The sequence below is a fragment of the Macaca mulatta genome, chromosome 17 (genome assembly GCF_049350105.2).
Source record: "Macaca mulatta isolate MMU2019108-1 chromosome 17, T2T-MMU8v2.0, whole genome shotgun sequence".
Lineage (NCBI taxonomy): Eukaryota > Metazoa > Chordata > Mammalia > Primates > Cercopithecidae > Macaca > Macaca mulatta.
Genome location: NC_133422.1, coordinates 97,205,159 through 97,228,506, shown reverse-complemented (window position 1 = coordinate 97,228,506; position 23,348 = coordinate 97,205,159). Strand labels below are relative to the sequence as shown.

The 23,348-nt window shown below is 42.0% G+C and overlaps 1 protein-coding gene across 10 annotated transcripts in view; it reads right to left on the bottom strand.

The window, feature by feature from the left end:
• The window catches only part of TPP2 (tripeptidyl peptidase 2), an 83,668-nt gene extending 74,692 nt beyond the window's left edge, over nt 1-8,976 (bottom strand). For all 10 annotated transcript variants that reach the window (XR_001440922.3, XR_003724179.2, XM_028837276.2 and 7 more), the window contains exons 1-2: nt 8,714-8,976; nt 1,052-1,180 (exon numbers count right to left, since the gene is read on the bottom strand). Coding sequence is in view for 4 of the 10 variants with exons in the window: in XM_015121404.3 (XP_014976890.1) it covers nt 1,052-1,180; nt 8,714-8,878 (294 nt within the window). In the remaining 6 variants the exon portion in view is untranslated. The remainder of the gene's footprint in view (nt 1-1,051; nt 1,181-8,713) is intronic.
• Between the last annotated feature and the right edge of the window lie 14,372 nt (nt 8,977-23,348).

Below are 23,348 nucleotides of genomic sequence, written 5' to 3'. Positions count from 1 at the left end.
AACCCCAGCACTTTCAGAGGCTGAGGCAGGCGGATCACAAGGTCTAGAATTCGAGACCAGCCTGGCCAGAATGGCGAAACCCTATCTCTACTAATAATACAAAAATTAGCTGGATGTGGTGTAATCCCAGCTACCTGAGAGGCTGAGGCAGGAGAACTGCTTGAACCCGGGAGGTGGAGGTTGCAGTGAGCCAAGATAGAACCACTGCACTCTAGCCTGAGCAACACAGCAAGACTCTGTCTCGAAAAAAAGAAGTTTAAAAAAAAAAACAAAACAGACAAAGCCGGCCATTTAAGTTAACAGCTACTATAGCCTAAGTATTTCTTCAAGTTCACTGGGAATACTATGAAGGGACAATAAAAGATGAAGGCAAAGCTATGATGTGGTTACTTTCTCTACCTTTATATTCAAAACAAAATTTGGCAACCTCATTGAAAAATACAGCCCAATTCTAAGCACCTCATCAAACAACAAAATAATGGCTTCTTCTAAGGCAGCCCCAATGACTCACTTCTTGTGAACCCCTTCCCCTTCAGTGTATGCTTGATTTCTCAACTCACTTCCAATAAGCTGAATATAGTCAAGTGACGGGTGGTCCCTTCCAAGATCACTTTTACAAAAAGTCTGTGGCTTTCATTGTGGGGACTCTCTCGGCTCACTCCCCCAGGGAAGGTGCTGCCAGGTATTGTAGCACTGTGGAGAGGCCCAATGGCAAGAAGACAAGGCCTGCCAGTGACCCTCCAGGCTTGGAAACAAACTTCCCCTCCTCTCCCAAGCTGAGCCTCCAGCTGAAGTCACAGCCATGGCTAACCGTTTGCAACCTCCAAGGCGATTCTGAACTACAGGAACCCCATTAAGCCACACCCAGATTCCTCACTCACAGAAACTCCAAGGTAATAAATATTAGTCATTTTAAACCAGGAGGTTTTGAGGTAATCTGTTATGTGGCAATGGATAACTAATACCCCATCACTAAATGTAAGGTAAAAACATTAGATGCTTTGAGGCAAGAGTAAAAAAAAAAATTCAAAAAGAAGACAAAAGCTCTGACCTTAAGCACTCTTCCTGAAAGGCCAACAATTTCACCATCCTTCGGCTCTACTTCCGTAGCAGTATTCACATCGCCACTTCCTGTTGTATCAATGATATCAACAATTTTTGGTTTTCCATCAGTTGTAACCTGAAAATTAAGAAAATTAAAATATGAATGGTAGATTTTAGGTTTTTATTCCTAAAGAAAACAATGCAAACCCACGCATATATGTGTGTGTGTATATACAAAATCTGCATTCACTTAAAAAAGAGAACTGAATTGTTTTAAGCCAAAAGCCTGGACAAATACTAGTAAGAAAATTTAATTGTGGAAACACTACAGAATCCTTCAAGTGGTTTCATACATTCAGTTAACAAATATTTACTGAGCATGTACTATAGGCGACACCCTATTTTAGGTGCTGGGGATATGGCAGTGATCCATACGCAAAAATCTCTGATGATCTTATAGTGAGGAAGCAGTTCAGTTAATAACAAAGTAAAATAAAGAACATGTCAGATGTGCTATCACACTGGGTATTAGGGAAAAAAATAAAAAGAACATGTCAGATGGTGAGAATTAACTACACAGAAAAATTAAGCAGGGAAGGGAGATGGGTGGTGTGGAGTTTTCAATGTAAGTTTGACTGGTCAAGGAAGATCTTACAGAGACGGTAACATTTGAGAAAAGATCTGAAGATGGTGAGGTGTGGGTTGGAAGTATAGAGCTTTAGGGGGAAAAAATGTTTTAAATGGCACCATTATTGGATGCCACACTAGCACCTCAAACACAATGAAGTTCAAGCTTAACATGCCCCCCCCAACCTGATTTTCTCCAGGCTTTGCCATCCCAGGAATCCCCACACCCAGCTGTTCACCCCGGAAATTTAACAATCCTCCTCTGATACTTTACTTCAGTTGACTCCTCACAGTGAAGCTAACAGGAAATCCTGTTAATTCTTTGTCTAGAGGATAGCTCAAATCCATCGCATTTTCACTACCACTATCTTAACACTCCAAACCACCACCATCTCTTGCCTCCATGAGGTGAATCACCTCCTAAGCGGTCCCTCAGTTTCCACTCTTGGCTCCACCAAAAGTAACACAGGCTGAGTCCCTAACCTGAAAATTCCAAATGCTCCAAAATCATCAACATGAAGCTCAAAGGACATGTTCATTGGAGCCTTTCGAATTTGCGATACTCAACCTGTATTAAAACAAGCTGTATTTTATCGGTCCTCTCCTTTAAGCCCACCGATGTATTCACGGAGCCCTCAGAATACTTGCATAAAAAGCCTCGCACCATCTGATCCCTGCCAACCCGTTACTCAGGAGTCTAACCACACCAACCTCCTTTCAATTCCTGAAACATGCCAAACTTTTTCCTGCCTCATGACTTTTTAAAACAGGTTCCTTCTGCCTAGAATATTTTATCTCTTCAGTCATTCCACAGGACTCCATCCTCTCAGTTTTCTATTAAAGTCCCTCCTGCAGAAAGGCCTCCTCGATGACCTCCTTTAGGTTGCTGCCATCCTAAACTTGATTATTCTTTCTCATTGTACCTCATTTCCTTTACAGAACATAATTCTATTTCTAATCATACAGGTGGGTCATCTTCATCTGTTCCCCCTATTAGAATAGAAAGCTCCATGAGGGCAAGAGCCATGTCTACTTTATTCACCAACATATACCCACTACCTAGCAGTGCTTGTCAGGCATTAAATGAATATTTAATTACTGAATTACAAGACATAAGTTACTCAGCACTAAGACTGATTTTCAAAGGTTTGATTTCTTGCCAGTCCACAAATTTTCATTTGAGCCATAACATGATTGCTACAAGTAACAGTATATATTTTCACACATTTTTGTGGGAAAAATAATTTCTGGGCTCTTTCTTCGCTAGCTTTCCAAAGGAAATATGTTGCATTCAGGAATATGTACTGAGTTACCAGTAGGAATCAGACAGAAAACAGAGACACAAAGACTGAAGGAAAAAAAAAAAAAAAAAGACACCATCCTCAAGAAACAGAAACATAAAAACCATAGAAACTGTCAGTAAAGTGGAAGAGCCCAGTCTTCAGACTCCAATTCCACCTGGAAATTCACACTCTTTAAGAAAAAGCTTAATGTCCGCTGCTCCAGGTCTTTCTGACCAACACCAAGTATTTCCTCTGCAATATCCTCCAAGCTCTGTAATTAAGGTACATCCTAAAGAAGGAGAAGGAAATTCACGATGTGGAGAAAACAAAGGCACACGTTTTTTTTTTTCTTCCTTTACCAGACAAAGCAAATGGGTGGCTGGTGGACCCCAAATCTCATTTCAATCTTGTTGCCATGGAACAACTGAGGGCCTGATAGCTGAAGGGGCCATAAAGGCCTCCCAGGCACAGCTGTGATTTTCATGTATGGTAATTTTCAAGTTGGATGTTTACTTCTTGAGAACTGTCCTATAATCGTAACAAATAAGAATTCTAATAACTCAGAAAGCTCAAAGTCATAATTCAAAAAAAATCACTGTAGGAATCATACCAAACCCTGATGATACAACTATAAAACTCAAATACTGATTCTGAAGAGATAGGCTATGTGTCTCAAAAATATAATTAAAAAAGAGAAAAATGTAAGAAAATCTACCAAAATAAAAATGGAAACAAAGTTGATACTACTCTATAAAATTAAAACTAGCTAGGTCATGTACTAATCATATAAGAAAATAACCTATTTTAAAATGTACCCCAAATAAATACGAAATTTGAAAGATATACAGTAGGACTAAGAACCCAAATCACCTATCTTCACCTCAATAGGCAAACCTGAGTGACTTGAGATCAAGAATAACAAGAGAGCACTAACAGGTCAGACAGATCCCTCTCATTAGAAACCTCATTATCGATATATGAGCAAAGGAAAAAAGTCTATTGGGATTTAATGGCTTATTTGTCACCTATTTCCACACGCTTATAAGGATCTCTCTCCCACACACACACATTTTCATTACAAATTATTATACGTGCAATTATTCTATCCATGAATTTCTTACTTTAACATTAGATAAAGAAAACCACTTCACTAGAAATAAAAAGACAAAAACAGAAATGTAGGGTCAGAGGAGGGTTTTAAAAAGGCAAATCCCCTGAGGATTTTGCCATGGGGTTTTCAGAGAAGTAAAGGAAAGGAGGAAGGTGAACTGCTAACAATGGAACTATATTCCTCATCTCTGAGAATGGGGAGGCTTCACATGAGAAAGAGGGACTACAAGCATGGGCAGTTAGTATGGGTAGAGCTTCAGTACTAAATCCTGGGTCCTGGGGTGGAAGACTGGGAAATGCTTACTGGGCTATATTGGCTGGATGAAACAGAAATCGCCCAAAGCTTTTCCCAAAATGTCAAAAATCTTTGTGTATGTCTCCACTGTAACCATTAAGGTAGAGGAGTTAGTGAAGGTTGGAAGATTTGCCAAACATGTGCAGAGAGGATCAGAACAAAAGGTGGGGTGTTTGCAGAGAGGACCAGAACAAACCTCGGGAAGTTTGCAATCTACCATAAACAACACAAAGCTAATGAATTTACTTAAAATTTCAGGAAAGATACTGAAAATATTCTTTTAAGCAAATAAAGATTTAATAAATATTAACCAGTGACTTTTATTCTGATATTATAAGGATTAATATAAATAAGACAATCTTTGCTTTCAGAAAGGTTATTGTCAGTTGGAAAGAAAAGTAAGTACAGAGATGATCACAAAACAGGACAATAAATAATAGCAGTCAGGCCAGTCTGGGTAACACAGTGAGACCCTGTCTCTATAAAAAAATAAAACAATTAGCTGGGTGTGGTGGCACATGCTTATGGTCCCAGCTACTGCAGAGACTGAGGCAGGAGGACTGCTTGAACCCAGGAGTTTGAGGCTGAAACGAGCGGTGATCCTGCCACTGTGCCACTGTACTCCAGTCTGGGTGATAGAGACCGGGTCTTTGAGGGAAAAATAATAATAATAATAAAATAAAAGAGGTTAGGACACTATCTATGAAAGCATATAAAAACATGTAAGAACACAAAACTCAGCTTAGGGGGAATGAAGGAAAGCTAACTGAAAGAGAGGTAATAAAAATTTTAGTGCATGTAAAAATAGATTTTTATGAAACGAATTGTAACCTCCTCAAACCTCAAACCTCCTCAAACCTCCCTCCATGAGGAAATTATATTCCTTCATTATGCACACACGTATTTTTTCCATTCAACAAAAACATTTAACATTACAAGCACATTTCATACAATTTTGATAGATGCTTTTGAAGATTTTTAAGTTAACCAGGAAAAAGTTATCTAAACAGAAATACTAAAATAAGTATTTCAGGTGCTATTAAGGGGATCTGAGCAAATTGCTATAAAAACAAAGGGACAAAAAGCCTAAATAACTCTTAGGAGGGATTGGGCCTTACTCACCTCTGAAGCTGCAGGCCTTAACACAATGGCAAACACACACATAAATATGAGGTGGGGTGGGCACAGAATTAAATCAGTTGATTTCCCAAAACATAACTGTGTCAAGACCCGCCTGGATCTTAAAAGGATGAAGCAGGAGTTTACAGATGATGGGTAGTAGAAGTCTGATGGAAGATGAAACGCCACATGCAAACGCATGTATTGGCAAAAAGACCTGAAACATCTGGGTAAGTGAAAGAGTGAAACGGCCAAGGAGAGGCAAAAGATGAAAGATGGGATGAAGGGGCTGTGGACATAAGAAATGATGAGAACTGAGGCTACGTGAGCAGGGCAGAGTTGGATGGCAAACGGCCTCATATATATACCATTCAATTTTTTTTTTTATTTTTACACAAAAGCAATTGAGATTCCAAAATGGCTTTGTTTTAAATGGGGGTATAATACAAGGTTTGTTTTTTAAGGAATATAACTCTAGAAATGTGAAGGATGTATCAAAGAGAAACAAGACTGGTGGAAGGAAGACCTTCTGGCTACTGTGTATATATATTCTGGACTAGTCCAAGTTCCATTTGGTCTGTGAAACCTGACCAGCCCAGCTCTTACTGGCCAGTGCTCCCCACCAATCCCCGCCCCATCCCCCCAATAACCCCTGTCAATCTCTGTAACAGTGACAGTTTGCAAGACTATATCATTTAACACAAACTTAGCCACCTAGTAGGTGCCTGAATACCTGCTGAGGAAATATGAAATCAGTTATGTAATTACTACTCTTCTCATGCCACCCATCCTCCACTTTATCATGCCCACAGAGCTGTCACAAAAGAATTGGGGCCAAGGAAGTCACCAAAGACTGAGACAACTCACTATGTTCTTCCAAGTTTTCACTTGTGCCTCTAGTCCTTTACTCAGACCCCACCTGGCTTTCCAAACGGCCAGTTCAGCCTCACCCTCCTCCTATTTCATTCTTTCCTTCCTTTTTATTTCTATCCATCCTCTAATCTTAATGATGTACACATGTATCTACAAAACAAATCTGTTAAAGGTACAGGAAAAAAAATTCTCCTGTAAGCCACCTTACCCAATTTCTTTTAACTGGCTATGTTTAGGTAAATATCTGAGTCAAGGCTGTTAAAAGAGAAAGAGTTATGCTTTCATTTGATTTCAGTATTTTATTATCTGAATATTTATTACATGCAAATATCTAACGTATATTTACCCTCCAAATAGTTGGTGATGAAAGATCCAGCATAAACTTCTATTCACTTATGGTGGGAGCTAAACACTGGGTACACAGGGACACAAAGATAGGAACAATAGATACTGGGGATCCCAAAGGGAAGGGGAGGAGATAAGGCTGAAACACTACCTACTGGGTACTATGCTCACTACACCTGGGTGACAGGATCAATCACACCCCAAACCTCAACATCAGGCAATATCCCCATGTAACCAACCTGCACTTCTACCTTCTGAATCTAAAATAAAAGTTGAAATTACATATAAAAAAAGAATAAAATAAATATCATTGCGAAAATAGTTTAATATTTTTCTTGAGCATTTAAAAAAGTCACATGTAATTAGTCCTCTTATAACCAATTTTCACAACAACGCTGTGGGGTGAAAATTATTGTTACTTTAGAGAGAGAAACACAAGAATGTGAGAAACAGATCTGGAAATTCTACCAAGCAGCACTTCTCCAACCTTTTCTGACCCTCTTATTATCCTGACAAAAGAACCGGTGAACCACTTATCCCAGCTGTTTTCCTCCCACTCATCCTATAAAAAGTAAACACACTCCACAGCAGAATGGAAAGCATTACTACTTTGTAATAAAGCCTCAATGAGTTGATCGCTGCCATTGTTTTAAGTCTTTAAGCTATTAATACAACGACAACTATACAAGGCCAGTTACTGGAAGGGAATTCAGTACCTGCTCCTCTTCTGATTCATCAAAGGTGTGCAGTACTCCAGAGTGGTGCTGAAGAACACACACCAGGAATCAAGATTCTCAGGGTTTTCTAAGCAGATTCGGCCAGACTCCCCCTAGTTACTTCCAAAATGCTACCTCAATAATCAGAAAGCACGATAAAGGATCCAGAAGGGAAGCGATATTGTGGGGAGGAGGATGAGTGTTTAGTGTAGAAAGGAGGATAAGATAGCACGAGGCTGATCAACGAGAGATCAGCATACAGTAGGATTAGTCAGGGATGCTGGGAGATGGATCCTGAACAATAGTGAAATTTATTACTGGATTTCAGCAAAGGGCTAAATGTACAAAAGTTAAACTTTACAGACTTTAAACAGAATGCTTTCAACGAGAGACAACATACTTTAAAAAAAAAAAAAAACTACCTTCTGGTATGATACCCTGAATCTACAGATTTTAAAGTTGCTTAAGGCAAAACTAAGTAATTTTTAAACACCGTTTTATGCTTTCAGGTTTAAAAAAAAAAAAAAAAAGTCGCATCATTTCATAAGGTCTGAGAGGCTCACCAAAACCAAACCTAACTGAATTCTCCTTATGTAAACGAAGACTAAGCCACAAGATTCAATGACCCTAAGCAAATACGCTGCAGAAGATCGTTTAAAAATAGAATACACAAAACTACCACAGGAAACAATTCCGGAAGCGGACTGGGTTATCTTCTGGAAACCCAGCTTTCGTGCTTAAAGACAAGCTATTCTTCCCCAAACCAAAGCTCCCGATCCCTAAACATTAAGTTCTCATGTCACTTGCCTATCTGGTGTCCCCACCCCACCCCAATGATAAAAGCTGTAAAATTCTCTTTAAAAACGTCAGGCAGGGACCAGTGTCCGAGGCACGAGGGGTCTGCAGAGGAAGGCGGCGTGGAGGGAAGGAGCCTCTGGGGGTCCGGCCTGGCAGCGCCGAAGCGAGAAGGAAGGGGGGTCCCTGGGGCCAAAGGCGGACCCAGGCTCCCCCTAGCCAGCCGCGCCGGGCACGCTGCTTTTGTTGGGCCGGGAACACGGCCCAACCTGGGGTCCAGGCCCTCGCCCGCCCAGCGACCCTGGCACGGTGCGCCGTTAGTACCCTTGGCGGGCGCCGGTCCCTCCAGCGCCCGGCTCTGACCTCTGCCCACCCCAGTGCTGCCCACCCAGGCCCGGACTCGGCCGCAGAGCGGGGCTTTGGCATGCCGGGCTCCGAAGCTGTGTCCCCACCCGCGTCCCCGGCCGCCCGCGCCTCCACGCCCGGGCTCTCGGGGGCTGCCTCACCTGCATGCCCGGAGCCCCCGGGTCCACCCCCGTGTCCAGGACGGCGATGAGTACCCCCCGCCCGTCATACTCCGGGTAGCGGCAGAGGAAGGAGGCGGCTCCGGTCTCCTTCTTCGGCAGGAGACCGTGAAAAGGGAAGGGCTCCTCAGTCGCAGCAGTGGCCATGGACGCAGGATGGAGGACGAGGAAGCGGCAAACTGCCAGGCTGCGCGCGGACTAGCAGCGCGAGGACACCCGTGCGGCCTCGGGCCGGAGGCGGGGGCGAGGGGCGGGGTCGGCCCCTCTCCCACCAATCCCGACCTGCCAAGGAGCGGTGGCCAATCACGTACTACTACGTAAGCCAACGGCGCCGCTCTCAGGAGCTAGGCCCGAGTATTGCCCGGGCTGCAGTGAAGGGGGCGGAGTCTGAGGCTATTACTGGAGGGTTCGGATCTCGAACCTGGGGTCCTAAAGAGGCCCGCGCTTGGGGTTTTAGGCAACAGCAGGCCTCTAAGCAAAGAGTCCTGGTGTCTCGGACCGAAACACTCCCCGAGAGACGGGCAAGGAGATAGACCGCCAGCCAGGAATAGTGGGAACCCTTCGCTGGGCAAACGATAGTTTCCAAACTTAAGGTTGTGGATGAAACTTTTCGGTGCGGCTGCTGCAGGGGCCCCAGACCCGGGGTGCTGACCCGAGGCGAGGGAGCCGGCGCACGCACGCTTAGCTGCTAAGGAGCCCGCGGTGTCGGCGAAAGCTCCGGACATGAACTTGGAAGGTCGCAGGTTAAGGGGTGTAGGCTTTGGGTTCCCCTGTGTTGTTATGCGCCTTTGATGGGGGTGAGGTGGTGAGGGGGAGCAATAGGGTGGAGACAGGCAATAGTTTCAGTCAACAGGAAGTGAGTTGTTGGCCATTCCGTCGCCTTTGTAGCCAGTAACAAAGCACGAGACTGAAATGGGCCCCTCCTATCTGCTGATCCTTACCTTCCAGGATTTCTGAAAAACATCTTTTTTTCCCCCTCTTACACTGAAGTTTCTGATTGCTCTTTACGGCTCTCCACTCAATTATAGAGCCATAATTTGTAGTTTTCCAAACTCACAGTGCCTGCTGTCAGTTGCTGCAAGCTGCACAGTGGTCCTCTAATGATCTTTATGTCTATGCTCATGCCAGGGTAATCTTAGCCTTTTATTGTGCCAAAGACCCCTTTGGCAATTTGGTGAGGCCTATTTCTCAAGCAGTGTTTTAAAATGCATACAATGAAATATATAGGATTACCCAAGAAATAAATTATATTTAAATGCTGTTATCAAAAATAGTAAAGGCAGTTTTGTTATATAACAATAGCTTTACATGTGGTATATAGTTACAGGTGTGCTTCTTTTTCATTAAATAACAGGAGCTAGGGCCAAGGCTAATAAACTACCATAACTTCAAAACAATGAAGAATATAATTATTTGGAGATAGCAGTGAAAACTGCACTATGATGAACTGATTTTTATTGGTAATGTAACAGCAAATGCTACCCTGGTTTTGCCTACATTCATACTTGATGTGAAAAAAATTAAGAGGTTTGTATCTTTTTTCTACAGAAGTTTTTGAACCCCTTGGATTCTGTCTATGGACACCAAGTTAAGAATACCTGGTATAAAGGAAAGCCTTATGCATGTGGTTTCCAACCCACAGAATTTCAGAGATCCTCCATGAAGTCTCAAAAATTATTCTCATGGCTGTGAGTTTCATGCAATGGTTTCAGCTGATTCCTTGATCATTTATTCACTTCATAAGTCTTAGAGAAGCATGTTCTCTTTAGTGCAGAGGAAAAAGAGAAAAGTTGAATGTTTTTCTTCTTATTCCCAACTGTTTACCTCTAGAAAAGAATTCAAATTAACACAGAGGAAAACAGAATAACAAACTCGCAGAAGACATTCAATATAGAGCTTACAGTGACAGAATACATTGGCTCCCAGTTTCAAATGAACCATAGTCCAATCACTTCATTTTACAGATGAAGAAACAAAGTTAACTGTCATGGCTTACAAAACAGGTTAATGAAAACACTGGATATGTCTTCTCACAATCTCTCCCCAGTATGTTCTGCCACACCATGTGCGTGACTTTGCCAGAGTATCACCCAATGAATAAATGTGGAATGAACAGTTCCTTATGAAACCTAAGTGGCAGACTTTTTATTAGACTGCTGTAACCATGTTCTTTAGATTTTTCTTTTCTTTTCCTTTTCTTTTTCTTTTTTTGACGCAGAGTCTCACTCTATGGCCCAGGCTGGAGTGCAGTGTCACAATCTCCGGTCACTACAACCTCCACTTCCCGGGTTCAAGCAGTTCTCCTGCCTCAGCCTCCTAAGTAGCTGGGATTACAGGTGTGTGCCACCACACCCGGCTAATTTTTGTATTTTTAGTAGAGAAGGGATTTCGCCATGTTGGCCAGGCTGGTCTTGAACTCCTGACCTCAGGTAATCCACCCACCTCGGCCTCCCAAGGTGTTTGGATTACAGGCATCAGCCACTGCGCCCAGCCAGATTTTTCTTTTTTTGCTTACATATCTCATAAACATGTTCTTTAAAAAATTATGTATCCCTTTGTACAGCTGTAAAATGAAGTCTAAATTTGTCCTTTTTTTTTTTTCTTTTTGAGACGCAGTTTTGCTCTTCTTGCCCAGGCTGGAGTGCAATGGTATGATCTCGGCTCACTGCAACCTCTGCCTCCCAGGTTCAAGTGATTCTCCTGCCTCAGCCTCCCTAAGAGCTGGGATTAGAGGCATATGCCACCACACCCAGCTAATGTTTGTATTTTTTTAGTAGAGATGGAGTTTCTCTATGTTGGTCAGGCTGGTCTCGAACTCCTGACCTCAGGTGATCTGCCCGCCTTGGCCCCCAAAGTGCTGGGATTACAGGCGTGAGCCACTGCACCTGGCCTGTCATAAATTTTAAAAATTATAAAGGATGTAATTTTTGGCGTAGTATAAATATCGTCTTTCTTTAAGGAAACTTTCATGTTTCTCATGTAAATATACCCAGTTGAATGTAACTCAGATAGCTACCATCAACTATTTATAAAATACCTGAACATTTAAAATCAGACATTTTACATCATTATTTCTTCTGGAAACTTTATTTCCATTCTATACAGAATTTTTTCCCAATGTAATTTGCATTTATGATGGAAAGGCATATTGATAATTTATCATCATCTGCAAAAAAAATATTAATTTTTAAAATTTTCCTGGAAGAAAAATGTTAAACTTATTCTCTTGGGTTATCTTTCAGTTATTACAAAGTTGATTACAACAACATGAGTAAGTCTTAAGCTTTGATTAAAAATTATAGGACAGAAAATTTTTTATTGAAAATAGAGCTCTTAAAAAGATGCTTGGTGTAAATAAGTCATGCTTCCATTAATGACAGGACTAGTTAAAAGGATAAGATTTGTATGTCTGTGTCTCTTGTAAAATTGAATCATTGATTCTCAAGAAGCAAAACCAGGATATGTAAGTATTACATAGTATGCCCAGAAAGTGATGTGAACAAAATTCAGACTTAGGTTGAAGCTCCCATTTTAAGAATCACTCATGTGACAAATGTCATCATTTGCTATATAACCTTTGCTTAAATTGGAGAAAAGATGGATTTAATGAGACAAATGAAAACTGGTACGGCCGGGCGCGGTGGCTCAAGCCTGTAATCCCAGCACTTTGGGAGGCCGAGACGGGCGGATCACGAGGTCAGGAGATCGAGACCATCCTGGCTAACACGGTGAAACCCCGTCTCTACTAAAAATACAAAAAACTAGCCGGGCGAGGTGGCGGGCGCCTGTAGTCCCAGCTACTCAGGAGGCTGAGGCAGGAGAATGGCGCAAACCCGGGAGGCGGAGCTTGCAGTGAGCTGAGATCCGGCCACTGCACTCCAGCCCGGGCTACAGAGCAAGACTCCGTCTCAAAAAAAAAAAAAAAAAAAAAAAAAAAAAAAAAAAAAAAAAAGAAAACTGGTTTAACGTAACACACAGCAGAGCATATGCTGTTATGCTTTGGTGTTTGTTCCCTAGCCCTTGTTCCTCATAATAGATTCTGGGATGTTTCAAAAATGCTGTCTTTTTCGCTAATTGTGGTCTTAACAAAAATTGTTCTTGATCTAAAAAAAAAAGATGAATAGAACTGGTTATTGGACTTTGATATTAAATAGAGTTTTACTGATGGTATTTCAAATTGTCCCTTTATTTGATGCCCCAGATGCTATTACACCTGCAGGTGGTACATAATAGTAAGATTCAGGATGTGTTCCTTTTCCCTAAAAAGGTGCAAAAGATAATCACATCTTTCCACCACAGGCACGCTCTCAGGCAGATAAGCTTAGAAAAAAGTGGATGACTTCAGGCATCTAGAAATTGATTTCGTTGGCCGGGCACGGTGGCTCACGCCTGTAATCCCAGCACTTTGGGAGGCCGAGACGGGCGGATCACGAGGTCAGGAGATCGAGACCATCCTGGCTAACACGGTGAAACCCCGTCTCTACTAAAAAATACAAAAAACTAGCCGGGCGAGGTGGCGGGCGCCTGTAGTCCCAGCTACTCGGGAGGCTGAGGCAGGAGAATGGTGTGAACCCGGGAGGCGGAGCTTGCAGTGAGCTGAGATCTGGCCACCGCACTCCAGCCTGGGTGACAGAGCGAGACTCCGTCTCAAAAAAAAAAAAAAAAAAAAAAAAGAAATTGATTTCGTTGAAACTATCTATTACTTTGTACCAGTTTGAAACCCACTATTTTATATAACCCCTGAAATCTCAATACAGTCATTTACTGTTTTTCTTCAAGCCAAGTATTGTACATAATATATGTGCTTACATTTTTTCCTCCTTTGATTTAATGACATTATCACTGGGGGGAATTTTTAATGCTAAGTCAGTTTGTGTGACAGTTCATTGGAAACAAATAGAGAATATAAGTAGAGAAACATGGATAATCTGTAATAATAGATAATAATAAAACAAGGGCTTAGACATAAGAGGAGGAGGAGGAGGAGGAGGGGGGGAGGAGGAGGAGGAGGAGGAGGAGGAGGAGGAGGAGGGGCAGCAAAAACAAGGTCAGTAGGCCTAGGCGTTAGTCACCTTATGGAGGGTAAAGTATTAATAATAGGCTGGACGCACAGCAACTTCTGTCACCCAGCATTGTTCAAAGCAGGAAGCGCTGAGTCAGATGTTTTTCCTATCACCTGCCCCATTCAGGCTGTAATCCAAGGCACAGGTGCGGTGGAAGGCAATAGCTTTCTATGAATCGCCTTCTTTGTAACTATTGCTGCATCCTATCGTTTAGAGAATATTTTAAAATTCAATTTCTCAAGACTCTAGAGATTGCATAAGCATCCTACATATGCCAGCCTCTGGGCTTTGAAATCTTCCTCAGCATTGCAGCGAGGCCGCACCTCCCGTGGGCGGCTCCCAGCCTGTGATTGATGCGGGAGGGATGCTGGAGCATATTTGTTCCGGGAGGCGGGCAACTTCGTGGACAGCCGTCTCAGGCTCCAGGACTCCCCAGCCGGCTTTGCCAAGTTGGACTGCGTGGACCTCGTGGTGGTCCAGGGCGCTTCCACCCAGCCTCTCTGCCTCTCCTACTTACTCGGGGTCGGACTTGCATCGCGACCTTATGCCTCTCCCAGCTTTTTGTGAACCCTTGACTACCTCACCTCGCGCAGGCACTAACGTGAATCCTTGCTTCTTAGAACCCATCTGTCCCCACCCCAAGGACCGGAAACTAAAATAGCTCATACCAAAGAAGCAGGTTCAGAAGCATGAAGCTTCGCCACTGCTGCCGCCCAAAGGCAAAAGCCGTTGTTACCATTTCTACACAGAGTCCAAAAGCCAGGGCGACCTGATCAGCAAAGTTTCAGTCACAAGGCTGTGCCTGGCTGTATGGAAGCCTGATCAAGTAGTTCTGATTTCTTACATGGAGAGCAGGGCTGAAAATGTGGGAAATTCCGTCCACGTAGGAAGGACTTTCCGGTGATTCCAGCAAATCGTGACAAATACCCACTTTGCTAACAGATACACCTCCAAACCAAAGTAAATTATACAACATCAAGTTCCAGGTACTTGAGCCTCCAGTAATAAAATGGTAAACTAAGCAATTTGGACCAGGTCTTCTGGTGAAAGTGAGAACTGGACAATGTATGAAAAATATCTGCTTGAAAGATACTTCCCTGAAGGATCAGAGAGCTAACAGCGCGGTGAAGAGTTTGTGTAAAAGACATAAATTCAGAGACTTAAGCTTAACATTTGAGACAGCTTTGCCTTTCAGGGCTTTTGCTAGTGCATAAAGAGGTAGCTGAGAGGCAGATTTTTGTTTGTTTGTTTTTTACAGCCTTGCAGGGCTATGGGTACAATGGTGGAGGCTAGAGCCTGCCAAGAGTGGGAACAGCATGGAAAACCTGTATTTTGGGTTGAGGCTGCAAAGTCCACACCTGAGAAGTAGGAATAAATTGAAAGTAAACTTCGACTGGCCCCCAGAGGGATATCACATTATAAATAATATTAAATCCTGAACTTGGATCAAGGTGATTATTCTCAATGGTATATGTTCATTGGAATCATCTGGAGAGCCTTAAAAATATTGCTACTTGAGCCCACAGATTCCCAGAATTCCAGATATTCTGATTTAATTGGTCTGGGTTTTTGCCTGGGCATTGAGATATTTTATATCTACCAAGATTATTCTAATGGGTAGCTAAGGCTGAAACCCACTCAGCTAGTGCTACTTGGCAGAAGCAAAAAACTTTAAAATACCTACATTTACTCCATTCAGGAAGATAAAGATATAATTGAGCATTTGGGCAGAAAATCAGAAACTTAAAAAAGACTAAACCAATTTAGAAAGAGCCAAAAGGAAATTTTAGAACTGAAAAATACCAAAGCAAAACAAAATTAAGAACTCAGTTTCTTAATTAAGAATGAGTTTCATAGTTACTGTCATTTAGCCAAAGAGAATTATAGACTGGAAGAAAATACTAAAAAAATACCTGGAGAAATAAAAGGATGAAAAACACAGAAGAGATGAAAAGAGTGATAGATGTAATAGTGGGAAGTTCTAACAAACTTTTAGGAAATGAGAAAGAAAATGCTTTAGAAGCAATAGCTGAAGAGATAATTTATGAAAATTTTCCAAATTGGTGAAAGCCTATATATTCAAAAAGTTCGATGGCCCTAAAGCAAGATAAATTTTAAAAAGCTACATCCAGGGACATCATAGTAAAAAAAAAAAAAAAAAAAAAAAAAAAAAAAAAAAAAGAAAAGGCAAGAGTAGCTGGAGAAAAAAGATTATTTTCAAAGGAGCAGCAATTGATTGACAACTGATTCCAAACAGAAATGAAGAAAACCAGGAGACAATGAGACGACAGCTCACCCATGCTGAAGGAAAATAATTGCCAGCCCAGAATTCTGTAGCTAATGGAAACATCCTTCAAGAATGAGAATGTGATCAAGTGATCTTCAGAGATACAAAGGCTGAGGCAATGTGTCACCAGAAAGGCAGCAAAAAATAAATACTAAAGGATAGTCTTTAGGCAAAACAAAAATGAGCTGGGCGCAGTGGCTCACACCTGTAATCCCAGCACTTTGCGGGGCTGAGGTGGGCGGATCACGAGGTCAGAAGATTGAGATCAGCCTGGCCAACATGGTGAAACCCCATCTCTACAGAAATACTGAAATTAGCCAGGCATTATGGCAGGTGCCTGTAATCCCAGCTACTTGGGAGGCTGAGGCAGGAGAATCGTTTGAACCTGGGAGATGGAGGTTTCAGTGAGCCGAAGTCGTGCCAGCGCACTCCAGCCTGGGTGACTGAGTGAGACTCCATTTAAAAAAAAAAAGACTCAGACACCCCAAAAGCTATATCAAATTTGAATCAATTTCAAAATGGCGTCCCTTATTGTCAGTTAATGCAAGAAAATTTTTAAAATGCCTTCCTAGGCCAGAGATGGGGAGATGTACTTTTAGCATTATAAGGTTAGGGTTATTACTTTACACAAAAAATAGCCAATGTTATGTAAATAAGAGAAATGTGATTTTTTTCATACAGGAAAAATAGGTGCTTTTGATAGGAAATTAATACTTGGAGTGGTGAGGTGTGTTTAATTTCAGGTATCTCACAAAACACCGTGAAATCTCTCACCATTTTCCTCTAATCTGTGGGACCAGAGCTGCCTTTTCTCCCTTTCTCCCCAACGGCTCTGAACGGCTGTCCCAGGGACCAGAGGCTCACCCTTTCCTCTGCAGGACCAGTAGAAACTGGGCAGAACAGTGAATCCATTTACTTCCAGAGGACACTAGAGACTGTAGGTTTAAAGACATAAGAGAATTATGTGGCAGATGGCCTTGATTCTTTGTGTAGGGCAGATGGTATGTACGGGGAAACACAGAGGCTTAGGCAGGGGCTTCCCTTCGTGGGCAGCACAAACAGATGCAAGCTCGATCCTGGGCATGAGGCCCGCTTCTATGCTCCTCTCTGTTGCCTTCTCCAGTTGTGAGACATTCACTGGAATTTTCAGTAAATAACTGCTTGGGACCTCTGTCAATCAGGGATAGTCCAGGCTATGCTGTGGCAGAATATAAGCCCAAATTCTGGTGAGCTGAAGAACATTGCCCATGTCTAGTCATGCAGCATCTCTGCTCCGGTTGGCTGAGAGCTCTGCTCCAAGTTGTCACAGCCTTGGATCCAAGTAAGGGCTGCACTGTCTGGAATGTAGCTGGTCACCACGGCAGGAGAAACAAGAACATGGGGAAACAGGCATCAGCTTACAGACCTTCTATCACTTCTGCTCACATTTCATTAACCAAAGCAAGTTTCATGGCCATGGCCAAGTTCAAGGAGGCAGAGAAGTGCAGTTCTATCATGTGCCCATGAGGACAGTCTTAATCCATTCAGGCTACTATAACAAAATACCGTAAACTGAGTGGCTTACAAATAATAGAAATTCATTTCTCACAGTTTTGGAGGCTGGGACATCCAAGAGCAAGTTGCAGGCAAATTCAGTCTGGTGAAGCCCCATTTTCTGGTTCATAGACAGCTGTCTTTTCACTGTGTCCTCACAGGGGAAGGAGTAAGGGAGGTATCTGGGGCCTCTTTTATAAGCGTGCTAATCCCATTCTTGAGGGCTCCACCTTCAAATACCATCACTTTGGGGGATTAGGTTTCAACACATGGATTTTAAAGGAACACATACGCAGTCCATAGCAGGAACAGTAACTCAGACTTTTGGATGGTCCTGATTGCCCCCACACCCTCACTGGTGTCCACTTTGTTTTCACTCTAGTGAGCATTGGTCATGGAGGATCTGTGAGGTGGGGGACTGGCAGGACTTATTTCCTGGTCCCAATGAATGAGGTGAAGAAACTGGTAGGAATCAGCAGATGGTGACAACAGTGATTCCTTGCTGCCCTCATTGCTCATAACATAAAACAGTCCCACCAGTGCCATGACAATTCTCAAATGCCATGGCAACAACCCAAAAGCTACACCTCTTTCCATGGCAACTACCAGGAAGTTACCTCCCCTTTCCTAAAAAGTTCGAAATAACCCAACCCTCAATTTGCATTAGCCCGCCCCTTAATTTGCATGCAATTGTAAGTGGGTATAAGTGAGTATAAACACAGTTGCCAAGAGCCCATATACTGCTGACTCTGGGTGCACTGCAAGGAGCAGTGCTGTTCAATAAAAGGTTGCTGATACGACTGGCTTGCCCTTGAATTCTTTCCCGGGTGAAGCCAAGAATCCTCGCAGTTTTGGTGCTGTCTTGCCCTGCATCATCCACAACAGGAAGTGCCCCCCCTCCATGGTTAGTAACCTTGTGTGAACTGCTAGACAGACAATGGGAGGCTTCTACTCATGGATAATCCTCTGGATAGAAGAAACTACCCCAGGTCATCTGAGAGTCCTATCTTCTCAACTGTATACCCCCTAGCACTTGAGTGCTTCAGAAATAGTGGTTGAACTACACTATGTCCTCCCTGCCCAAAGAACTGTGTTCTACGATACCCAATGATGTCTCACACTGCTTCTAACTCAGAATAGGTTCTCAAATCTTTGTGCAGTCGCACAATTTATTTTAATATCAAATGTTTACACTATTTGTAATTACTGATTGCATAGTCTCTAACTTACTACTTGGTGTTCTTAGAAGTGAGAAAAAAGAATAATACGAAAACAGTATAACATTATGCGTTGTAGTATCATAGAGAGAAAGGAATGCCCAGAAACATTGCAGCTTGAAGAGTGGAAAATTCTCTAGACTTCAATTTTATATCCTTCCAGAAATGTCGTATGCATACAAAGAATATTATATATATATTTCCTCTTTCCTTTTCTACGCGAACTATAGTATACTATACTCACTCTCCTGCACTTTATTGTTTTCTTTGTTTTTTGCTTCACAATATTTGCTAATGAACATTCGTACATAGAATTTTATTCTTTCTTTTTAGTCATGCGTACTATTAATTTGTTTGGATATATCTGTATATTTAACTCTATGTGTTTGTTTTTAAATCTCTTGAGAAGCTGGAAATGGGTACCTTCTTGCAAGAAGTGTTGTTTCCAAAACATAAGCCTTTTGGGTAATAAAAGTCTTCATTTACTTTAGTTCTGACATAGTTAGATGCCTGTATATGGCTTAAGTTCCACTGCCATCCTTAGAGGCATGCAACCCACAGTCCCTGCTAAGTGGGCAGGAAGAAAGTAACCCACTTACCTTCTGGCCACAGATGATGGACCAGGAGTAGAGTCCTGACCTGAGGCAGAGAAGAAGCAAATGGGTATGCAGTGTGTGATGGGGGCTTACAGTGAGCTTCTGGTCCAATCAGCTTCTGCTTTTGGGTTGACAGGTGATTCCTTTGTACCCTTACATTTGACACTTTTATTTGACATCATATGGGATTTTCCCTTACTTAAAGCAGCTTTTGCTAGAACAGGGCATATAGTACTTATTTTGTTTCCTTTCAATTCCTGATGTATATTAATCAGCAAAAACATTCTCTCACTGAATTCTATGACAATAAATCACCATGAGGATGGCAGACATGTATTAAATCAGACAGTGAAGCCATTGTTCCAGGTGTAGTTCCTGCCCTGTGGTGTTTCACTCAATGGGCTCATGCCTGGACTTGCCTAACTGGGACTGTTGTCATTTGCTGCCCCTGCATGGGACTTCATAAAACCTGTCCATCTGCCCACATTTGGAGTGTCAGGAAAACTTGCCAGGTTTAGGATTTTAGTAAAAGGTGAATCTCAGTGATGATCCCAAGCATCCTGAATTGAACAAGAGAAGCCAAGAATATGGTAACAAAAGCATCTAGGCAGGAGTTAAAGTGTTTTGTCTTCTAGGTCTAGGTCTGCCACTAATTAGCTACCTGACCTTTAGCAAGGCCTCTGTTTCCTCTGCCATCAATCTGGAAGTTATATGAGTTAAATGAGGCCGGGCGTGGTGGCTCATACCTATAATTCCAGCACCTTGGGAGGCTGAAGCAGGCCAGGAGGCCAGGAGTTCAAAACCAGCCTGGTCAACATAGTGAAACCCGTCTCTACTAAAAATATAAAAATGGATGTGGTGGTACACACCTGTAATCCCAGCTACTTGGGAGGTTGAGGCATGATAATTGCTTGGGCCCGGGAGGGGGAGTTTGCAGTGAGCAGAGATCATGCCACTGCACTCCAGCCTGGGTGACAGCGTGAGACTCTCTCAAAAAAAAAAAAAAAAAAAAAGTTAAATGAGAAAAAATAGCTTCCACGTGCTAATAACTATTTGCTGTTAAAATTTGGCTGTATGCATAAAAAAGGATGAGTTCGTGTCCTTTGTAGGGACATGGATGCAGCTAGAAACCATCATTCTCAGCAAACTATCGCAAGAACAGACAACCAAATACCTCACGTTCTCACTCATAGGTGGGAACTGAACAATGAGATCACTTGGACACAGGAAGGGGAACATCACACACCGGGGCCTATCGTGGGGAGTGGGTCGGGGGAGGGATAGCATTAGGAGATATACCTAATGTAAATGACGAGTTAATGGGTGCAGCACACCAACATGACACATGTATACATATGTAACAAACCTGCACGTTGTGCACATGTACCCTAGAACTTAAAGTATATATATACAAAAAATGTGGTTGTATGTAGTGGAGACTCAATAAAGAAAACCAAAACTGGTCAGATTTAGCATTCCACCACCTCAAGTTAAGACTTACTAAAGTTACAGATTTTTTTTTAAAAGAGGACTTTTTAGTTTGCAAGAAATGTTTTTAAAAATCAGCTTAGCCATATAGTAAAGGGACCTTGTTTTCTTGAGGTAAATCATCAAAATTTACTTCATAATTTGTCAAATATTTTATGGACAGATACGTTTATACTGTTTTTAGAATCTAATTTTTTAAACAACATACATGTCTGATCTTGCAGCACTATTCTTTTTTCTTTAATAAAATAATGACAGATAGAGAATTGGTTATAAAAATCACTTTGTGTGTGTATTCATGTGAACTGGGATGGTCACATTTTGGGGCGCCAGATAGAATTCTCTGAAGTCTTCTAAAACTGACTAAGTATTCATTTACAACAAGCCAATTCTCAATGAATTCATAAAGCTGTTTTTTGGTGTTTTGGGGGTGGTTTGGGGAACATAAAAGGAATTGGGAGAAGGTAGGAAGGAAAGAGAAGAGGCTTTATAAAAAATTAAATAATTAAAATTTTTTTAATTAATTGATTTCTTGAAGATTTTGTACATATTTTTTAAAACAAAATGTTTAACAAAATTACATTATATAGGCATGTGTGTATACAGTATACAATATATAAAATACACTCACATTTACACATGCACATGCAGACCCTATACACATTTTAAAATCAGCTGCAGATATCTATTACTTGAATGCTAAGACAAATATTTCCTCAACTAGTGTCTCCAAACCTGTCCAAAGATCTGAATCACCCAGCACTCTTGTTAAAAATACAGTTTACCTTTGGGAGGCCGAGACGGGCGGATCATGAGGTGAGGAGGTCGAGACCATCCTGGCTAACGCGGTGAAACCCCGTCTCTACTAAAAAAAAATACAAAAAACTAACCAGGCGAGGTGGCAGGCGCCTGTAGTCCCAGCTACTCTGGAGGCTGAGGCAGGAGAATGGCGTGAACCCGGGAGGCGGAGCTTGCAGTGAGCCGAGATCCCGCCACTGAACTCCAGCCTGGGTGACAGAGCGAGACTCCGTCTCAAAAAAAAAAAAAAAAAAAATATATATATATATATATATATATATACACACACACATACACAGTTTATTTACCTGGATTCCAAATCAGACCTATGGAATCAGAAGCTCTTGTAGAAATGCATCATAATTTGTGTTTTAAACAAAGATTCTGGGTGATTCTCGTCATCAGGAAGTTAGGAGAACACTGAGCTAAACTATTTATTTGCTGTACTTAGTTCCGATATAGCAGTGCAGTACAGAGAATTAAAACTGGGAAGTTTCTCTAAGATATTTTTATGCCATAGGGCAGTGTGCCAATTGTCAACTTCCTGCCTCTCCCCTTCAAATTCACCTTCTTTGCTCTGCTTTTGATACTGGAGCTGGACCCTGTACACTTGTCTCCCTTCCCAGATGGCACAAGGTTAAGCTTTACGCACTTTTGACTTGTGTTTTCTCTAATTTAACACCTCTTATTTTCTTAAGAATCTACTAGGATGAAGTTCACCTTTGAAACTGTCTGTTCAAGGACCTCCACAGTGCTGACTCCGAAAGCTGAGTCTCATCTTTTTACTTGACCGTTGTCCATAGCATTTGACATAGTTGAGTGCTGCTTCTTCCTTGAGAGACTGTCTTTGGTTTTGAGAACACTGCTGTCTCCTGGTGTCTTCCTGTTTCGTGGCTTCAGCCTCCTTTGCTAGTTCCTCTTTTTTTTTTTTCTGACCTCTGAATGTCAGCATGATCTAGGACTCAGTCCTTGAATCTCTTCTCTTTTCTGCCTACACTTACGCCTTTGATGATGAAATCTAATTGCATGGCTCTGAGTACCATCAGCATCCTGAAGATTGTAAAATGCAAGTCTCCAGCTCGATGTCTCTCCTACATTCTAACTCCTGTTTGATATTTCCACTTGGATGTCTAATAAGAATATCACACTTCACATGCTCCAAACTTAACTACTTGTCTTCTCCAGATCTTTTCTTCTTCTAGTATTCCTCTTCTCAATTATAGGAAACTTTAAAGCTTCTAGTTGCTCAGGCCAAAAATCTTGTCTTCTCACTCTCTTGCCATCCATCCAATCCATCTGCAAAACCTGTTAGCTTGATCTTCAGAAAAAGGTCAGAATCTGATTACTTTTCATCACCTCCACTGCTAACGTTTTCATCCAAGCCAACACGACGTTTTGTCTGCATTATACCGGAGCCTTCTCTATCAGGATAGTCTGGGTTATGTTGTAATCAAAATGACCCCCCAAATGCCAGTGACTCCAAACCATGTGTTCTCTCTCTCTGGCATGATCATCACTGATTTATTCCCTGACATCTTCTGTCCAGGCTCTGGCTCATGGAGCAGCTGTAGACTAGAACATTGCTAGACGACCATGTGGTTAATGGAAAACAGAGCATAGTGAATGATATAGTGC